The sequence below is a fragment of the Oreochromis aureus genome, linkage group 20 (genome assembly GCF_013358895.1).
Source record: "Oreochromis aureus strain Israel breed Guangdong linkage group 20, ZZ_aureus, whole genome shotgun sequence".
Classification (NCBI taxonomy): Eukaryota; Metazoa; Chordata; class Actinopteri; order Cichliformes; family Cichlidae; genus Oreochromis; species Oreochromis aureus.
The window spans coordinates 13,823,758-13,842,710 of record NC_052961.1 but is presented as its reverse complement, the minus strand read 5'-3'; the positions used below and the strand labels follow the sequence as shown (position 1 = coordinate 13,842,710).

Here is an 18,953-nt window from a genome sequence, read left to right as displayed (position 1 = left end):
TAACGATTGTAAGGAATGGAATCAGCTTTCAAGAAACACGTCTGAAGAGAAGACAAGCAACACAAGAACAAATGTATGGTGGAAAGTGAGGTGAGTACCTTCTGTAAGGGTTCACACTGCACACTTAATCGCAGAGCCGGCGTTGTCTCAACAGTCCCAATCCAGAGACCGCACGCTTGAAGTACGCGCAGTTAGCGGACTACATACGGCGGGTACTACGAAGTACGAGAAGTGAGATCACGCTGAGATGTTTCCATGTTTTACACAATCCTTTTATTACCCATTATTCTTACAGATGCATCTGGAGATCAGCACACTGCATCCTATGCAGTCCTAAAGAACTCCACACAACAGTTACAGTTATAACCTCTGGTCTCCTCCCCCCTACAGTAAACACCCCTACAATGGAAAAACACTGGTACAGTGGCCAGGGGTGCTGACACCCTGACCCCCACCTCCTTTTTAGGTAGTGTACATTTGCCCTTTGTCTGCCCCTCACTCTCAGTAACTCTTGCTTCCTGTGGGGGTGGGGGTTGATTGTCCTCCTGCCCTGCACCACAGTTCTCTGTTCCCTTTCCAGGCCTATTTTCTATTTTGTATTCTTACACCCATTAACCGCAATATTATAATGTTGCAAGCAATCACAAACTATATTCTCTTTAACTCTGATCTATATTAAGGAATCTATTCTCAACAGGATACAGCCCACGTCTCCCTCCATTCTGTGTCGCGTCCTCCCTCATGGCTGTGTTTCCCTGTGTTTCCTCGCGTTTCAGTTAATCATTTCCCAGTTTAGTTCAGTTCTCTGTTTTCCCTTTACTCCTACAATAAAGTTGTGCTTTTGAGTTTATTCCTTGTGTCTCCGCGAGTTTGCATCAGGGTCCTCACCTGCCTCAGATACGCAGCCAAAGCATAACAGAATTCATACTAAGCCCAGAGTTTTCTAACAGTTCTGCTTCATAGAAGGATGAAAAGGCATTTTTAAGTTTTTTTTCACAGTGTTAGAGTATAAATACATGGGAGGAAGTAGTATTACATCTTGAGACTCTTTGTGTGTGAAGAACAGAATTTGTTAACAAATAAAATATGATGAAACTCAGTTCTCCTCAATTAAACTGTTCAGTCAGACACATTGGTTAAAACATGGGTTTTGATTTCCCATAAATTCCCCTGGAACAAAGGAGGAGGCTTTCTTCACACTATTAAACCTGATTCTTTTATCCCCTGTACTGAACAGAGAAAACCCAACTTAGTGTGGTCAAAAATAATTATTCTTTTATTCAAGCATTACTTTCCGGAAAGGGAAAATGCTGAGCAGATCTGAAGAATTACAAGCCAAATGTGCATAACATAGTCAGTCATACATCACACATAGTTTTGATCAAAACAACTCCTGCTCTGCACTCTAGCTAGTTTCTAGCTAGTTCTCTGCAGCAGTTTCCTGTCTTAGACAGCACTCTGTGACCTTTAGCACACAAAATAACTCAAAGTGGCGTTTTACTACACTGGCCTCTATAAAACAATATAATATGTCCCCTTGACAGGATGTGATGAGTCACAATGAATCCAGCAGAAACTGGACCTGATATGTGTGAGATGTGTCAAGGACAGAGAGGAAGAGGAAACGATAACTTTGAATAGTTTAGCTTCATTACATTTCCATTATTTTGAACATTTTGAACCTTCAAAGCAAACATAATTCAGAACATTTGTAATTATTTTATTTTACACAACACAACCTCAACAGTCTGTAATATATATGAGTGTAGCATGTTCAGACACAAAGACAAGTGGAACTTTTTGTACTGAAGTTGTAGAATAAGAAAGGTCCGTTTTGGTGGCATTTCCTGTTTTCATTGTTCGACTTGTGCTTGAATTTGTTCTTCAGCAGCTCGTTGTGCCCAAAAGATGTGAAAGGATTTCCTTGCCTGTTGTGGATGAACACATGTAGTATACTACAGCACACTAACTTCTATACACTCTGAATAACAAGATTTGAATTGGCTTATTTGCAAGTGTGGGTGTGGATGGATGTGTTTGAAGGTAAACTTGTAGTTTATGGTAATCAGTCAGTGGGTGAGAGCCTGTGACAGCCAGGCTTTTGGAGAACACAAGCCACTCCTCTCCTCTGACACTCGTGACAGAAGCTTTCATTTCCTGATCTACACTCTCCTCGATCTCATCATGGAGTCTCATACAAACAGAAGAAGATCAAAAGAATATTTTGAAAGATGTGCACATTTAAAGCTCGATGGTTTGAAAGAGGCAGTTAAAGCTTCTCAGTTGGAGAACAAGAACCTTTCCAAAATGAATATTCCTCCGTACCCCAAACCAGAATTTCATGTGTCTCATCTGAAACACGACACAAGCCGAGGAGCTTTATGTCAGATAAAGAAGGATGGAGGTTTCAAGGATCCATGCAAGGACAATAAAGACAAACTGTCTCTGGTGTGGTGGAGTCTGGCTGTGGCACCAGAGGAGATACGTTCAGCTGAGAGGAGGCTCCTGGAGGAGACCTTCCCAAACCGGTCCGAGGAGCAGGCCTGGAGTCAGCAGAGGTTCCTGAGGAAGTTCGCCTCCTCTCCTGCTTTTAGTGGGAAGTCCATGTATGGATCGTACCGCTTCACCTTCACGGTTGAGGAGGTGCTGAAGGCCTACAGCGAGCAGGTACGGACTCCTTCAGTTTAAATGAATGTTTGGATTTACAAAGGCTCTTAAATGTTTTCTTCCAGTGGACAAACATTAATGTGAAACTTACTGCCTGATTAGAAAAGTACAAAAAAAACCTGAATAGAAAAACCTGACATAAACTAAAACACTAAACAAACAGAAAAAGACAGTCAACAACTCCAGAGACAAGAAACGCCACGCTCACGAAATGGCTCTTAAAGCAGGATGCGAGTCGTGGATTTTTTTTTTTCAATTTCTCTTGCCCTCTCTCTCACTTTTTTTCACTTCACGCTGCACATCAGCCTTGTGTTTGCGCTTAGCAGAGGGGGGAGGGGCGGTACTTACACTCGCAACAGCAGCACACGAAAAGAGCCGGAGGGAGAGAGAGAGAAAGAGACCTGGGAGCAACAAGAAGAGAAAACACACCACATTAGAAAGCTAAAGTAAGGAAAATGAGTGACACCAAGAACAGACGCAAAATCTGGAACCATTTCAATTTTACTGACAATACAAAGGCAGAGTGTAGAGTCTGCAAGAAAGACTATCCTATAGAGCCGGGTCCACAAACAACCTGCACAGACACCTGAGAACTGTCCACCCATCGGTGCAATAGGAAGATAAAACACAGTCAGTTGAGTGTGATATAAGTGAAGGTGCCAGTGTGTCTCACCCACTGAGCTGGTGGGAGACCAAGGCTTCAATTTATCCACGTCTTACCCAGGTGATGGCAAGGAGACTGTGCATCGTGGCAACATCAGTCCCCTCTGAGAGAATCTTCTCCAAAACAGGACAGATAATTACTGACAGAAGAAACCAGATCAGCTCCTCAAAACTGAGGCATTTGGTATTTCTAAATGCTAACCTTTCCCTTAATTAAAGATCAGGGCGTTCATTTTTCTTTCTTTTTCTTTTGCATATTTTAATCAATATTTTATTGTGTTGTGGTTTGCAGTGTCTTGTGCAAATTAGAAAATTTAAATAGAAGTTGAATTGTAAATAGTTGTTTTTTGTATTTTATAATTTCTTTTTTTCATTTTGTGTGGTGTGAATAAATAAAATGATATTTATATAAAAAACATATATAAATAAAAAACATTTAACATTAGTAGTTCATTTTGTGCATAATTTTAGATTGTTGTTAATAATAAATTAATTAAAGCAACAAAACAACCTGAAGAGCTGCTTGGGAGCCGAAAGAGCCGACTCTTTTTAGTGAGCCGAGCCGAAAGAGCCGGTTCTCTAAAAAGAGCCGGAATTCTCATCACTACAGGTTACTGATTTATAAATCTCTTCTAACAAAACTTCTCTTTTTCTCTCCAGTTTTGCTCCGGGATGCTGCCCGTCATGCGGGTCTTCAAGACTTCCCTGTACAAACAGCAAGTGATGTATGCTGTGCTGATCCACAGCCAGGACGATGACGAAAACTTTAAACAGTATCCCAGACTGCCCAATGATCCGAATGCCGTCTGTGCTTACAGAGATGGACGCTTCATCTGGAGACCAGAGGCCATGTGTGAGACACACTGGTAGGAAAAATAATTTCCACCTGTGAGCTTTACCTGCAGCCACCTGAGCTTCAGTTTTACGTCTCTCTCTCTGAGCTGTGTCAGTGAGGTGTTTTGAAACAGTTTGAAAATCTCTGAACTCACTTCCAAATTTTTGTTCTCTTCTCAGTTACAGGTTGAGTAAAGACGAGAAGAATGACCTGCTAGTCGCTGATCGTGTCAATTATGAATTTTATGTCTGGGATCACGTCGCCCTCGCCTTGCATGTGAAGAGCAGACAGGTACTTTCACTGCTCCTCCTGCAATAACATTATTTCATATTTAAACATCTTAAAGCTCCAGCTGTTAGTGGCCCTCAGATAACGGCTGGTTTAACTGGTGAAGAGTCCTCAGGTGCTCAGGATCAGTACAAATTCCACAAATGTGAACTGGATGTAAAAGGAATCATTAAACACATTTTATTGTAAATAAACATTTTAACTCACTTTTATCCTTTAAATTGTAACAAAACACATTTTCTGAGCTCTTTGCAGGTTCCAGTGTAAAACTGTCATTCATCTTTTTCTCTCTGTTCATTTTCGTTTTCAGGTGCTGAAGTTTGATTCTGATGATCTGGGAAAGAACCTCTCGTTCTGTGAGCGTGATGAAAGTGCACCCTCATGTGCATCATCTGACTTTGATACTTATAAGGACGCTCAAAAACTGATTACTTCTTTGTGGTCACCGAAGGAGGAGGAGGATCTAAACATGCTGAGTATGGGAGGTACTGAATCAGTAAATACATTTCTTGTTTCAGGCTGGGTGATCCTGTCCTGTTTTTTACATTTCTTACTAACAGTCAGACTGCAGTCTGAACCTGGTTGTGTTCACTCTGGCCTCTTTAACCCTTTAAGAACCAAGTCCGCCAGAGCTTATCTTTATATTTTTACATGCTGTAGTGCCATTTTTGGGGAGCATTCCAAGTTGCTATACATCAATACAACCATAATAGCCCAAATTTTAATAATATGTATGCATTAAGTGCATAGTAATTACATAAATTGCAAAAAAGGGTTTTTTTACATATATTTCTAGTTAGAGAAATTTAAGAGGCTTATCCCTCAAAACTGTAAATACAAAAAAGTTGTACAAAATAGTTTCTCACCACAGGAAATTTATTTTGAGTGTCTTCATAGTTTAATTTTTTAATTTTTATAAACTGCAGGAAAAACACCATATGCATCAAAATAAACTATTTCCAGCAGTGCAATTTGAGTTCTAAGCATCCCAGAAACTATTCATAAAGTCATAAAGTCAAACATAACTTTTAAAAACACCAGTATAGGCTTATAAGGCCCTGAAGGTAAAAAACTACATTTCCGCAAAAATGACGTCACTTCCGGTTTCGGACAGGTCATGTCGGACATGCGATAGTTTGCACTGACGTCTATTTCAATGCAGGAAGTGTTATGAACAGCTGATCGGATCGGCAAAGCGTGTTTCTGGAATATTATGGTTTTGTTGCTGCAAGTGGTTTTTATGCAATTTTTGCAAAGCTATATGTGGAAGGAAACCGTGACCTAGACAAGCTGCTGGCACAAGATGTAAGTACAACTCCTCCGGTTTCATATGCAAAAAAAATTATTGCGCTAGCTTATGTGGTTCCAGCTCTACAGGGATTTAAAAATAGTTACACAAAACGGAGCGTGCCCGCTCCGACCGGCTTTAAAGGGTTAATGCTAAAGTTACTACACACTTTGAGTGTTTTAGGTGGAAAAGTCTCAGCTACGAATAAGAATTAGCACAAATATTAACTGTGTTACGTATGTAGTCCCTCTACTCAGGACCAGTACAATATCAATTCAAATAGAGACCCTAGACAGTTCCCCCCTCCCTTGTCCTCCTGTCTCCCCTCCAGTGAGGAGTTAAACAGTCTGATGGCGTGTGGGACAAAGGAGTTTTTAAGTCTGTTGGTTCTTGTCTTCAGGAGAAGCAACCTGTCACTGAACAGACTCCTCTGGTTGTTTATGGCCGTGTGCAGAGGATGCCCAGCATTGTACATAATGTCCAGCAGTTTCTTTAGTGTCCTTCTCTCTGCCACTGTCACCAGAGTGTCCAGCTTCATGCCGACAACAGAGCCAACCTTCCTGATCAGTTTTTCCAGCCTGGATGAGTCCTTCTTTGCTGTGCTGCTCCCCCAGCACACCACAGCATAGAAAAGTACTCCAGCAACCACTGACTGGTAAAACATCCTCAGGAGCTTCCTGCAGATGTTAAAAGACCTCAGCCTCCTGAGGAAGTACAGGTGCTGCGTGTTGCATGACCAGTTCAGTTTGTTGTCCACCCGCAGCCCGAGGTACTTGTATGTGTTGACCACCTCCACCTCCTCTCCCTCTATCTGAACCAGCAGTGGACCTGCTCTGGACCTCCCGAAGTCCACAACCAGTTCCTTGGTCTTTGAGGTGTTGCAAGTGGTTTGTGTGACTCCATGCGACGAAGTTCTTCACCAGACTTCTGTACTCCTCTTCCTGATCATCCCAGATACACCCCATGATGGCTGTGTCGTCTGCAAACTTCTGAATGTGGCATAATTCAGAGTTGTAGCAGAAGTCAGAGGTGTACATGGTGAAGAGAAGAGGGACAGCACAGTTCCCTGTGGTGCTCCTGTGCTGCTGCTGACCACAGTGTCAGACGTGATGCCCGTCAGCCTAACTTACTGTGTTCTGTCGGTGAGGTAGTTGGAGATCCAAGCGACCAGGCAGGGGTCCACCTGCATCCTGTTCAGTTTTTCCTGAAGCAGACAGGGCCGGATGGTATTTAAAGGCACTTGAAAAGTCAAGAAACAGGATCCTGACCGAAAATGTAAGTGTGCAGACCCTATTACCTACTACCCGGTAGGTATAATAGCGCATAGGGTTTATCTGAAATCCAAAGTTGACTTGAATCAGTTCTTCAAGCAAATCACACAATCCAATGGCAAATTGTGCAAATACTTTTAAAACATGAAATATGGTTGTTTCAATTAAGACTAAACCATTCTAATATAAACCAAGCAAGTAGTTATATTTGAATTCCTCCCGATTGTGATATGGCTTGGTGGGGTGGCTAACTGCATAGCAGCTAGCATCACACCTAGCATCGCAGTAACATCTGTAGCTTAAAACATTCAACACTTATAACACACTCTAAGGAACAGCAAGATAAGTAAAACCACACAATAGCTCCCGATTGGCTTGTTTTCCAAAGATTTTTCAAACATTTCTGCACTTAATTGGCTAGTACAATAAATTATCTCAACAGGTAGCTAAAGAAAACATGTGACTCCCCGGGACTTTCCAACACAAATAACTCCACAGACATTATTCCCTTTGTGGTCAGAGTTCAGGGCCTAAAAAAGACTAGCTTATTAGCATTTATATGTAAAACAATTTGGTCTCAACTTCAACGGCATACTGAGATATTTTCCCGTTGTGCTCTGACACACACTTGATCGCCATTGGAGGAAGGATCTTACAGGAAATAGACAGATAATGCTTCCTGCACACAAGACACAAGGTCATGGCAACGCAAGACTGCATCAAAGCGCCCCCTTGTGAAAATAATAGGCTATAGCTTTAGATGACAAAAAGGGATTTTGTAGCCCTGTATTTCGGATTGGTTACACTTACTATTAAGCAAGTAACAAATCAACCCCTCCACAGTTTGTATTCAGGAGAAAATGATCAACAGCCAGGCTGGAAACATGTTTTTTCTAATGTAAAGTCGGACATGTTAACATGGGACCTACTGCTTGAGCCTCTAGTGGACATTAGAGGAACTGCAGCTTTGGTGCTTGAGCTTCATCTTTCAGTCTCGGAGGTTCCTGCTCGCTGTAAACATCCCCTCCTGTGATTGCTCTGTCCAAGCCAGGACAGGTGAAGCTAACAGTTTCTTCTCTGTCTTTTCCTCCTCTTCAGATCTCTCTCCAAAAAAAAGACGACGAGATGATTAAATGTAGTCTGAAGACTCCCTGCAGTGAGACACCAGCTTCAGTTTGAATCTCTGGGTTCTGCAAACTTTTCTTGTTCCTTATTTTTAAGAGACCAAACATGTAGCTTCATGTTGGTGTGGTGAAAGCATTTACAGCATGTGAATTTCATGTTTTATATTGTAATCTTTAGTCTGTGGGGCGATAAAAGTTTAGTAGATTAATTTGAGACTGAAGAAGTCACTTGGATGAGTGATGAAACGTTTCTCCCACAAAACGCTACATCCAGATGAACAGAATCAACTTTTGGAGATTAATAGATTAATAGTTGATAAAAGGTTTATTTAACGTACTTCTTGTGGTAACTAAGTGCACAGTAAAAGACAAATGGTTAAACACTTATGATGATATGTGAAATGTGTGATCATGTGTTTCAGTGCAGCCTGTCCAGTCTGGGTGTGATGTGTTCATGTACCTGAATTAAAGAGAAATTTTGCCATCCTTTACCAAATGCTTGTGGTAGCTGTAATGACCCTTAGGCCCCCTCCTCGATTCAGAGATGGTCTTTCCCTTTTCACGTAAATGGCCTCCTTGACTCCGCCCTCAAACCAGCGTTCCTCCCTGTCCAGGATGTGTACATCCTCATCCTTGAAAGAGTGTCCACTGGCCTGTAGGTGTAAATAAACTGCAGAGTCCTGGCCTGATGAGTTAGCTCTTCTGTGTTGTGCCATCCGCTTCGCCAGAGGTTGTTTGGTTTCCCCGATGTATAAATCCTGGCAATCCTCCTGGCACTTAACAGCGTACACTATGTTACTCTGTTTGTGTCGGGGGACCCGATCCTTGGGTGGACCAGTTTTTGGCGCAGCGTGTTTTGGGGCTTAAAAGCCACAGAGACCCGGTGTCATCAGGGCGCTACAACACAGAGCGAACACCATCCCCACAGACACGGCCAGGGAAGCAGAAGAAAATCACATCAAGAAGGCCCTGAGTAAATGTGGTTATCCCAGCTGGACGTTTGTCAAAGCTGGAAGGCACCTAAAGAAAGCTCCAGATGATCCAGGAGAGAAGGACAACCGGTTTGTCATTATGCAAATGTACTGTTTATAAGATTGGGGAAACCTGCAGTCAGCTGAGACTGAAGAAGTCACTTGGATGTCACACAAAACACTACGTCCAGATCAGGGGTCTGCAACCTTTAACACCCAAAGAGCCACTTGGACCCGGTTTCCATGTAAAAGAAAACACTGGGAGCCGCAAATACTTTTTGAAATCTAAAATGAAGATAACACTGTATATATTGTTTTTTACTTTTGTGCTTTGTGCGAACATCTAAAGTAAGTAAGTAAAGTTTATTTATTAAGCGCTTTTCACAGACAGGCAGTCACAAAGCGCTGTACACAAATATTAAAATAAACAATACAATCAATAGACATTAAACACAATGTAAAAGATCAAATGTAAATAATGTAAAGAATATAAAATACATAGATCAACAAAAGGCTTGTTTGAACAGAAAAGTTTTTAACTGCTTTTTAAAAGAATCCACAGAGCAACTAAGGCGTGTTGCTTATAAAATCCATGAAGTGCTACAGAGAAAATTACATTTTATTTATGTAATTAACACATTTTGAACTCTTAAAGAAATATAACAAAAGGAAAGACACCCAGCTGAACTAAAATGATCCATGTAGCAAACAAAAACTGTTGTGAGCCGCCACCCTTTTAAGTAATTGGAAAAAAAAAGCACTATGCCGCTTAAAAAAAAGAAAGAAAAAACATATTTGCAAAATTCTGCCTAAATATCCATTTTACCTTGTTAATGTGTGTGGCGGGGCGTGGTCTGCAGTGCCGCTGCATGGGAGTCGGACGCACCTGAGCGGCACCCGCAATCGCGCCTCGCCGCCTTAAAGCCTGCTCTCTCTGCTGTTGTGTTGTCGGGCTGTGAGCTGAAAAGCTACAGCCGGCTGTATGCGTACAGCAACCGTGTGTGAAAAGTGGTCAATAAACAGATGCTGAAAAGCGTGTTCATGCAAACATCGTCGGGTCTGCCGTGATATGTTTACAATGAGACTTCTGGTCCCAAACCTCGGCGCACAGAGTCTGCAAATCGGGGCTTTCATCTTTACGCAGGACTGTAAGCTGTCATCTGTGAGGCGTGAGCGGTGTTTGTTTTTAACATAGTTCACGGTTGAGAACAGCTGCTGACATAATGTGGATCCGAAGATCCATAATTGGCCTACCTGGGGTTGAAAGTCTCGATAAATGCACGGCGTTTCGGCGGGTACACCGGCTTCCGCGAGTGTGACGCTTATTTTGAGCGATGAAAAAAATAATAAGATATAATTTTATTTTTATATTTCAAAATCACAATAATCTTCCAATGTAGAACTACAAGTTAAAAAAAAAAAAAAAGAACTAAACACAAATAAAATGCACTTCCGCGAAATACTTCTTCTATTTTCCCAAACCACCCGGAGCCTCAAAACAAGGACTAAAGAGCCGCATGCGGCTCCGGAGCCGCGGGTTGCCGACCCCTGGTCCAGATGAACAGAATCAACTTTTGGAGATCCTGTCTCAGAGTGACGCTGAAAAACTAGTTCATGCATTTATTACTTCCAGGCTGGACTACTGTAATTCATTATTATCAGGAAGTCCTAAAAACTCCCTGAAAAGCCTTCAGCTAATCCAAAATGCTGCAGCAAGAGTCCTGACAGGGACTAGAAAGAGAGAGCAGATTTCTCCTGTATTGGCTTCCCTTCATTGGCTTCCTGTTAAATCCAGAATTCAAAATCCTGCTCCTCACATACAAGGTCTTAAACAATCAGGCCCCATCTTATCTTAATGACCTTGTAGTACCATATCACCCTATTAGAGCACTTCGCTCTCGCTCTGCAGGCCTACTTGTTGTTCCTAGAGTATTTAAAAGTAGAATGAGAGGCAAAGCCTTCAGTTTTCAGGCCCCTCTTCTGTGGAACCAGCTTCCAGTTTGGATTCGGGAGACAGACACTATCTCTAATTTTAAGATTAGGCTTCAAACTTTCCTTTTTGCTAAAGCATATAGTTAGGGCTGGACCAGGTGACCCTGAATCCTCCCTTAGTTATGCTGCAATAGACGTAGGCTGCCGGGGGATTCCCATGATGCACTGGGTGTTTCTTCTTCACTCAGTATGTGTTAATAGACCTCTCTGCACTGAATCATATCTGTTATTAATCTCTGTCTCTCTTCCACAGCATGTCTTTATCCTGTCTTCCTTCTCTCACCCCAACCAATCACAGCAGATGGCCCCGCCCCTCCCTGAGCCTGGTTCTGCCGGAGGTTTCTTCCTGTTAAAAGGGAGTTTTTCCTTCCCACTGTCGCCAAAGTGCTTTCTCATAGGGGGTCATATGATTGTTGGGTTTTTCTCTGTATGTATTATTGTAGGGTCTACCTTACAATATAAAGCGCCTTGAGGCAACTGCTGTTGTGATTTGGCGCTGTATAAATAAAATTGAATTGAATACATGTTGTGTGTGTGTTTGTGACTTTAATACATAAAAATGTTTCTCCAGTTTTTGTGGTTCATAATGTGAATAACGCTGTGTGTCAGTTCAGGTAAGAATCCTGTTCTATGGGGGCGTGACCTTATGACCTTGTTTTCTTGTTGCCTGTCACTTTCAGGTATCTAGTAGGTTGAGCTGACCCAATTTCAGATGCAGCACACCTGAGAAGGTCAGTTTCAGTGTATTATAAAGAATGGTAAGTTGATTGATTCTTATATAGCACTTTTTGCTCCCTGGAGTACTCAAAGTGCTCTATACAACATGGGATTGAGCCAGTAACCTTCCGATCAGTAGGTGACCCGCTCTACCTCTTGAGCTACAGCCAGCCTGCCTGAACCTCCATCTCTCTCTCTCTATGTTTTCATCCTGATTGTACAACTGAATCTGCTTTTGGGTTTCTTTACTTCATTTCATTAAAATATCGTACAGTCTTTTAAGCCTGTGTGTGGTCTCCTTCTTCCTTGTCACATCCTTTGAGCCGGCTGTGACAGAGCCTAGAAGCAGCAGGAACGTCATCGATTGAAACTGGGGTGAAGTGCACCAGCCTCATTTAGTGGTGGTCATGTGACCTGGGTGTTTAGAACCTGTTTCGAAACGTCTGAACTTCAGAAGCTCGACACAGTTTCAAAACATCTGTTTCAATCTCCCCATCTCTAAGCATTAGCGACACATTAGGGTAAGAATATTATCTTAATGTGTCTTCATTTTGAGACTAAAGTCAAAACTTTGACACTAAATTCAAAATGGCATTTTAAGGATAAAATTGACACAATTTGAGAAAAGTCAAAGTACAGCTTTCAGAATAAAGTCGACATGTGGAGACTAAAGTCAAACAACTGTCACAGCTGATACATCCTGAACAACATGCCTCGATGAGTTAGTGATTCAGAATCAGTTTTAGAAACGCATGAAGGTATTTCACATTTAGCACATAATGCAGTGTGATAAGAAGTATGTGACGTTGAAGAGATGGTGCAGTAAGCTTCATCCAGTCAAACAGAAAAACTACAAAAACCTGGATGAGGCGGAGGCATCTGTGCAAAATTAAATAGCTGGGCAAAGGAAAGACGCACCAATACTGATCATCACAATCTCACAAAGAAAACAGAATGCATGTTGTGTTACTACGAGGGTATATTAGCTGTGTCAGCTGTTTGAATGTCAACAGCTTTTAATGTCCACATTTTGACTTTAGTCTAAAAGTGTACAATTTGTTCAGTGACCTTCTGTCCCTCACTGACTCACGTGCAATTACAATTAATCAACCCTGTGGAAGTGACGACGGCCCCAGCACATAACAACAAAGTAAATGATGATTGCTGCTAAAGAACTGATTGAAGTTACTTCGTGACTTTTTAAAGAGCAGGAGCAGTTTGGGGGGGGTCTCTCTTCTGTGTAGTGAAAAAATGACAGGAGGATGTGAATCTCAGATTGTTTGTGATTTTAATGAAAGGAAGGAGTGATGCTGAAAAACTAGTTCATGCATTTATTACTTCCAGGCTGGACTACTGTAATTCATTATTATCAGGAAGTCCTAAAAACTCCCTGAAAAGCCTTCAGTTGATCCAAAATGCTGCAGCAAGAGTCCTGACAGGGACTAGAAAGAGAGAGCAGATTTCTCCTGTATTGGCTTCCCTTCATTGGCTTCCTGTTAAATCCAGAATTCAAAATCCTGCTCCTCACATACAAGGTCTTAAACAATCAGGCCCCATCTTATCTTAATGACCTTGTAGTACCATATCACCCTATTAGAGCACTTCGCTCTCACACTGCAGGCCTACTTGTTGTTCCTAGAGTATTTAAAAGTAGAATGGGAGGCAGAGCCTTCAGTTTTCAGGCCCCTCTTCTGTGGAACCAGCTTCCAGTTTGGATTAGGAGACAGACACTACCTCTACTTTCAAGATTAGGCTTCAAACTTTCCTTTTGCTAAAGCATATAGTTAGGGCTGGACCAGGTGACCCTGAATCCTCCCTTAGTTATGCTGCAATAGACGTGAGGCTGCTGGGGATTCCCATGATGCATTGAGTTTTTCCTTTCCAGTCACCTTTCTCACTCACTATGTGTTAATAGACCTCTCTGCATCGAATCACATCTGTTATTAATCTCTGTCTCTCTTCCACAGCATGTCTTTATCCTGTTTTCCTTCTTTCACCCCAACTGGTCGCAGCAGATGGCCGCCCCTCCCTGAGCCTGGTTCTGCCGGAGGTTTCTTCCTGTTAAAGGGAGTTTTCCTTCCCACTGTCACCAAAGTGCTTGTTCATAGGGGGTCATATGATTGTTGGGTTTTTCTCTGTACCTATTATTGTAGACTCTACTGTACAATATAAAGCGCCTTGAGGCGACTTTTGTTGTGACTTGGCGCTGTGTAGATAAAATTGAATTGAATTGAATTGAAGGCAAATTACAGCATGGGAACACGAGAAAACACGGTGATGCAGGATGCTTGCAATACTTTGGTCACTTCAGTGCACGCAGTCCCACAAAACTGGATGTCACGACACATAAATGTGACTTATTTTACTCCATATTCATTCCTGCTGTCTTACTGTTTATATTTTACTGTTGCACAGTCAGCGTGCAGCACCTATCGTGGCATTTTGCATGTAGAAGGACAGTAAAAGGCTATTCTACTCTATTCATTTCTATTGTCATTTGCAAACACTGAAGCAGCCGTGTATTTATGTGGAACATTTGTAATATTTCATTTGAACCTAGGCCAATATCAATGAGTTACAGCAAGCTTTGAATTCATTTCAGACTGGATGTAGCCAGTTACAATTCAAGTCTCACATAAGAACTATTTTGTTAACTTTCAAATCAGATAAAAGCTTCGTTGAAGAGTGTACGGCATCACTAACACCTGAGGGTGTTCTATAGCAACATCAACTGTGATGTGCAAACGTTTGGAGGCCTCGAGGGCCAAAAGGTCAGATTGCTGACTCACTGACTCAGAACAGGACGTTTACATTGGAACTTGCTTTTGACAAATATTGCAGTACCTCCACCTTTTTGGGTTGATCTGTCCTATATTCATTATAGCCATCAATACTTATAAGGCTACTTGTAATAGATTTGTTTAACCAGTCCAATGTGGTGGAGCATATCCATCATGGAACATAAGCTACCAAGATGGATATGATGTGGTTTAACATTCCCAGAGATAAGAAGTAGCAGAAGAACAACACCCTTCAGCTTAAAAGATTTCCTAGAATTATTTTTTATAATTTAATTATATTCTAAAATCATGTTTAAAGGAAAGTACAATTGTTGTGAAGAGCCATAACACAAATCATTTGGGGCAGTTCCACAAAAAAAAGAAGAACATGTGCACAGGTAAAGACTTCATTCACCTCAGTACACCATCACTTTTGTACACCACGACATATATTTGCACACATGCTTGTCCTTATTTATATTCATACCTACATCTCTGTATTCATCTAGTCAGCTCAATATTTATCTAACAATGTCTCTGCTTCTACACTCATTTTATGAGTTTGTTGTATATGTGCTGCTCTGACAACTCAATTTCCCCTATGGGATCAATCAGGTTTCTCTGATTAGAATTAATGTCTATTAAATGTGCGTGATCAGTGGCATGCAATAGAATTTAATGGCAAAAAGCATTATTTTTAACACGTTGGGGGGTTTTACATGTTGTTTTACTGAGCGACCTTGGGTGAAACTAACTCTGATCAGCTGTATGGAAACAAAATAAACAGTCTTCATATCAGAAGCTCAACCTGCACGGTGCTCACAGCACAGTCAGCGCTAAATCTGATTTGAACTGACCAAACTGTACAGTACCTGTATGAATACTATGAAGGCCGGAAGTGAGAGGCTGTGAACTGGGACAGTTTGTGAGACTGAGATTACCCAGAATGCACCACTGAACGACACAGGCTGGCTGTGGATATCTCCCTGTACAGCTCCTCCATCTAATGCACGACACACACTTTTGTTCTATGGTGAAAATAACAATTTGTTACAGTTTAGCCTAAAATGTCAATGATATATCTCCAAAAGTTGAATCTGTTCATCTGGACGTAGCGTTTTGTGGGAGAAACGTTTCGTCACTCATCCAAGTGACTTCTTCAGTCTCAGCTGACTGCAGGTTTCCCCAAACCTTATAAACAGTACATTTGCATAATGACTGAAACCAGCCCACTGAAGGAACAATGGGCTGTGAGGTCAGTTCCTTAATCATAATTATGCAAATTCCCATGACCATTGATCAACAATCACTGACCAAAGCCCACTGATCAAAGAACACTGATCAATGTCCATGAGTACCATTCACAGAGAGTTGGGGAATGGCTGCAATCACAGCATTGTAAGATGGCGAAAGATGTACCCTTACGGTGTGTTCACACCGAACGCGATAGAGGCGGCCAGAGCGTCAGGTTTACATGTAAAGTCAATGGTAAAGTCAATGGAAAGAGCGCGATGACACGCGATTGCGCTTCCGGCGAAAATTCGGAGGCAGATTTGCGTCGCGAAAACGCCAAAACGCCTGTAACGCGCGTCAGTGTAGCGCGTGGGGCGCGTTTGACTCGCGAAAAAAAACACGCGCGTGAATTTTTGTGTTGCATTTTGTGCATACGCGTGTTTCGCCTCTACCGCTCGAGTTGGAAAAATTTGAACTCCAGCGTCCAAATCGCGCCGCGACAACCAATCAGGAGCCTGGTGACGTGGCTGTAACTAGGTCAAAGGGGCAGATCCAGCCAAAGCCCTTCATTCTTCAATGGAGGGAAGGCTAATCAACGCCGTAGCAAACAACCCGGAGCTGTACGACACCAGCTGCTTTGTGTACCGAGACAGGAATATAAAGGACCGAGCTTGGAGGAAGAAATGTGAAGAGATCGGGTAAGTTCATTCATTTCTCTTTTACGTTTTCACTGACGCTGGAAAGCCGCACAAAAGCTAGCAAGCCACCGCTATTTTCCCACTGATGTACAAATACCGTTCTGCTTTTATGCATGTTGTCATATAGGAATATAGTTTATTAATAAACAGCACAAAGTGGTCCCGCTCATCTGTCACTGCCTCGCTTTTTGCTGATTTTTTTTTTTTTTTTTGCACAGTACAGCATTGCATTCTGCAGCCTGATTGACAAATCTCCTCCGTGCTGTGTCTCCTGCGCTTGTCAAATTTATCATGTTTTGTTTTGATAACCATCACATCCAATAGATAAAACAGCACAAAAACACCCAGAACTATGACCTTCATTCGAAATAGACACCTGCACCATGAGGAAAAAGGCGCACGAAAGTGGCAGGCAGATGAAGACAAAACACGGCATAATACTTTTACGTTTTGCAATCTACAAAGGTTTGCACTTTGAGAATCAACTTGTGAGAACTGTGACTAATGTTCATGTGTGGGGGAAAAAGTGTATAAAGTGCGTCGCGAGGGGCTAGTTATTCTGACAACCCCTGCTGCAATAAATGAGGGACCACTGTATATACTTTCTCTATGACTATTGTTTAAAACCTGTTAACATTTAATATTGTCTTGACAGAACCAACTGATTCTGCAGCAGAGCATCCCCTGTTGCTTCTCCTTGCTCCCCCAGTCCCTGAGCTCCTGCTGCTGCACCCACAGGTATGTAATTGTAGCATCAGATGTACAGCAAGCACTGATAGCTTTTACTCGGTGGGATTCCCTTGTGATCACCTTTACTAAATATCTACAACTAATCTGATTATATCCTGTTTCTTTTGTGTGTTTTTTTTTCAATGTTGAAATTAAAATCTAGTAGCAGCCTTCTCATTTCTTTGTGTTTTGTGCTGTTTTACAGGCCCAGAGGAGGACAGCTCCGAGGCAGATGAGGATGGGTCCCAGGACGGTCCATCGGTGGTGGAGCTGGCCATCCTGGTGTCCCTGAAGAAGCCACGCCAGTCTCCAATGGAGCATTTCCTCCTCAGTCTTGTTCCTGCTCTGGAGAGCAGCTGGGTCCTTTTTATTCCTGTCTCTCTGTAAATACTTATATTTTATATATTTATGTTTAATGTTTTTCTGTTTGAGAATTTTAATATTATTTCAAATAAATTTTTATAATGACTAATGTCTCAGTTCTACTACACAGCAAATGTTGGCTACGACTTGACACATGTAGAATTTATTTCATATTATACTAATGACAGAATATACTAATACAGTGGGATGCAAAAGTTTGGGCAACCTTGTTAATAGCCATTATTTTCCTGTATAAATCGTTGGTTGTTACAATAAAAATGTCAGTTAAATATATCATACAGGAGACACACAGTGATATTTGAGAAGTGAAAAGAAGTTTACTGGATTTACAAAAGTGTGCAATAATTGTTTAAATAAAATCAAGCAGGTGCATAAATTTGGGCACCACAAAAAAGAAATGGAATAAATATTCAGTGTATATCAATGTGTGTGTCTCCTATGTGATATATGGGGCGCCTTTGTCTGGACGTGCTTCCCATCCAGAGCTCCACAGCAGAGAGGGAAGTTCCAGCGCTCCTGGAATCCCTCTGTGATGGACCGCCAGTCTCCAGGTGAAGGCACAGCCATGAAGTCGTCCACTAGACAGTCCCAGATGGCCGTCGCTACCCTGGGGGTGATCTGGCACACCGTGGACACACCGACTCTGAAACTGAACGCGATGGTCCTGAAGGAGTCCCCGGTGGCAAGGGACCTGGACAAAATTGTTCAAAATTAGTATTATGTGTACTGCAGTTACAAAATACATTATTCAAATTCCAAAATACTTTTGTGATGTCAGATTTAAATTACAAAACATAAATCTTACATAAAACATTTTGTAATTATAAGGATAATTACATAATATATATTAGATATAATATAAAACAGTCAGTTGTGTTTTGTTTTAACTTTAACATATCATAATTTGATTGGTAGCAACTTTTACCACTACAGTGAGCCAATCACTCATAATCCCTCAACATGTCAGTCAGGTAGGAATGAAGTAAGACATTAATAGAAATAAAGAGTTGTATGTTGACATGTAGCCCTTTCCTTGCTTAAATCATTGTTAATATTTTTGAAAAATTAACCTGTGATAAGACAGCTTATCAAGATAGAATATGCTAGATAGAACCATATAACTAAAGATGAACCAAACTGTTCACAATTTTATCTAGCTCTCAGTTTGAAGAAAGGCTGCTGACCCCTGTTATAGAGTCTGACAGCTGCAAGGATTATATACAAATATTCAACTATACCAGAATTAAACCAGGTCTAAATAAAAAAAGGAGTGAGTATCACTACAAAGGTTAACCCACAGTGGTCCTCATACC

General features: G+C 41.5%; 1 protein-coding gene across 1 annotated transcript; it reads left to right on the top strand.

Moving 5' to 3' along the window:
• Positions 1-2,131: 2,131 nt before the first annotated feature.
• On the top strand, positions 2,132-8,658 carry LOC120435269. The gene is made up of 5 exons (XM_039604519.1): positions 2,132-2,667; positions 3,991-4,196; positions 4,345-4,456; positions 4,764-4,938; positions 8,111-8,658. Exons 1-5 carry the CDS (start codon positions 2,185-2,187, stop codon positions 8,143-8,145), a joined length of 1,011 nt encoding a protein of 336 aa, XP_039460453.1. The 5' UTR covers positions 2,132-2,184; the 3' UTR covers positions 8,146-8,658.
• Positions 8,659-18,953: the final 10,295 nt, after the last annotated feature.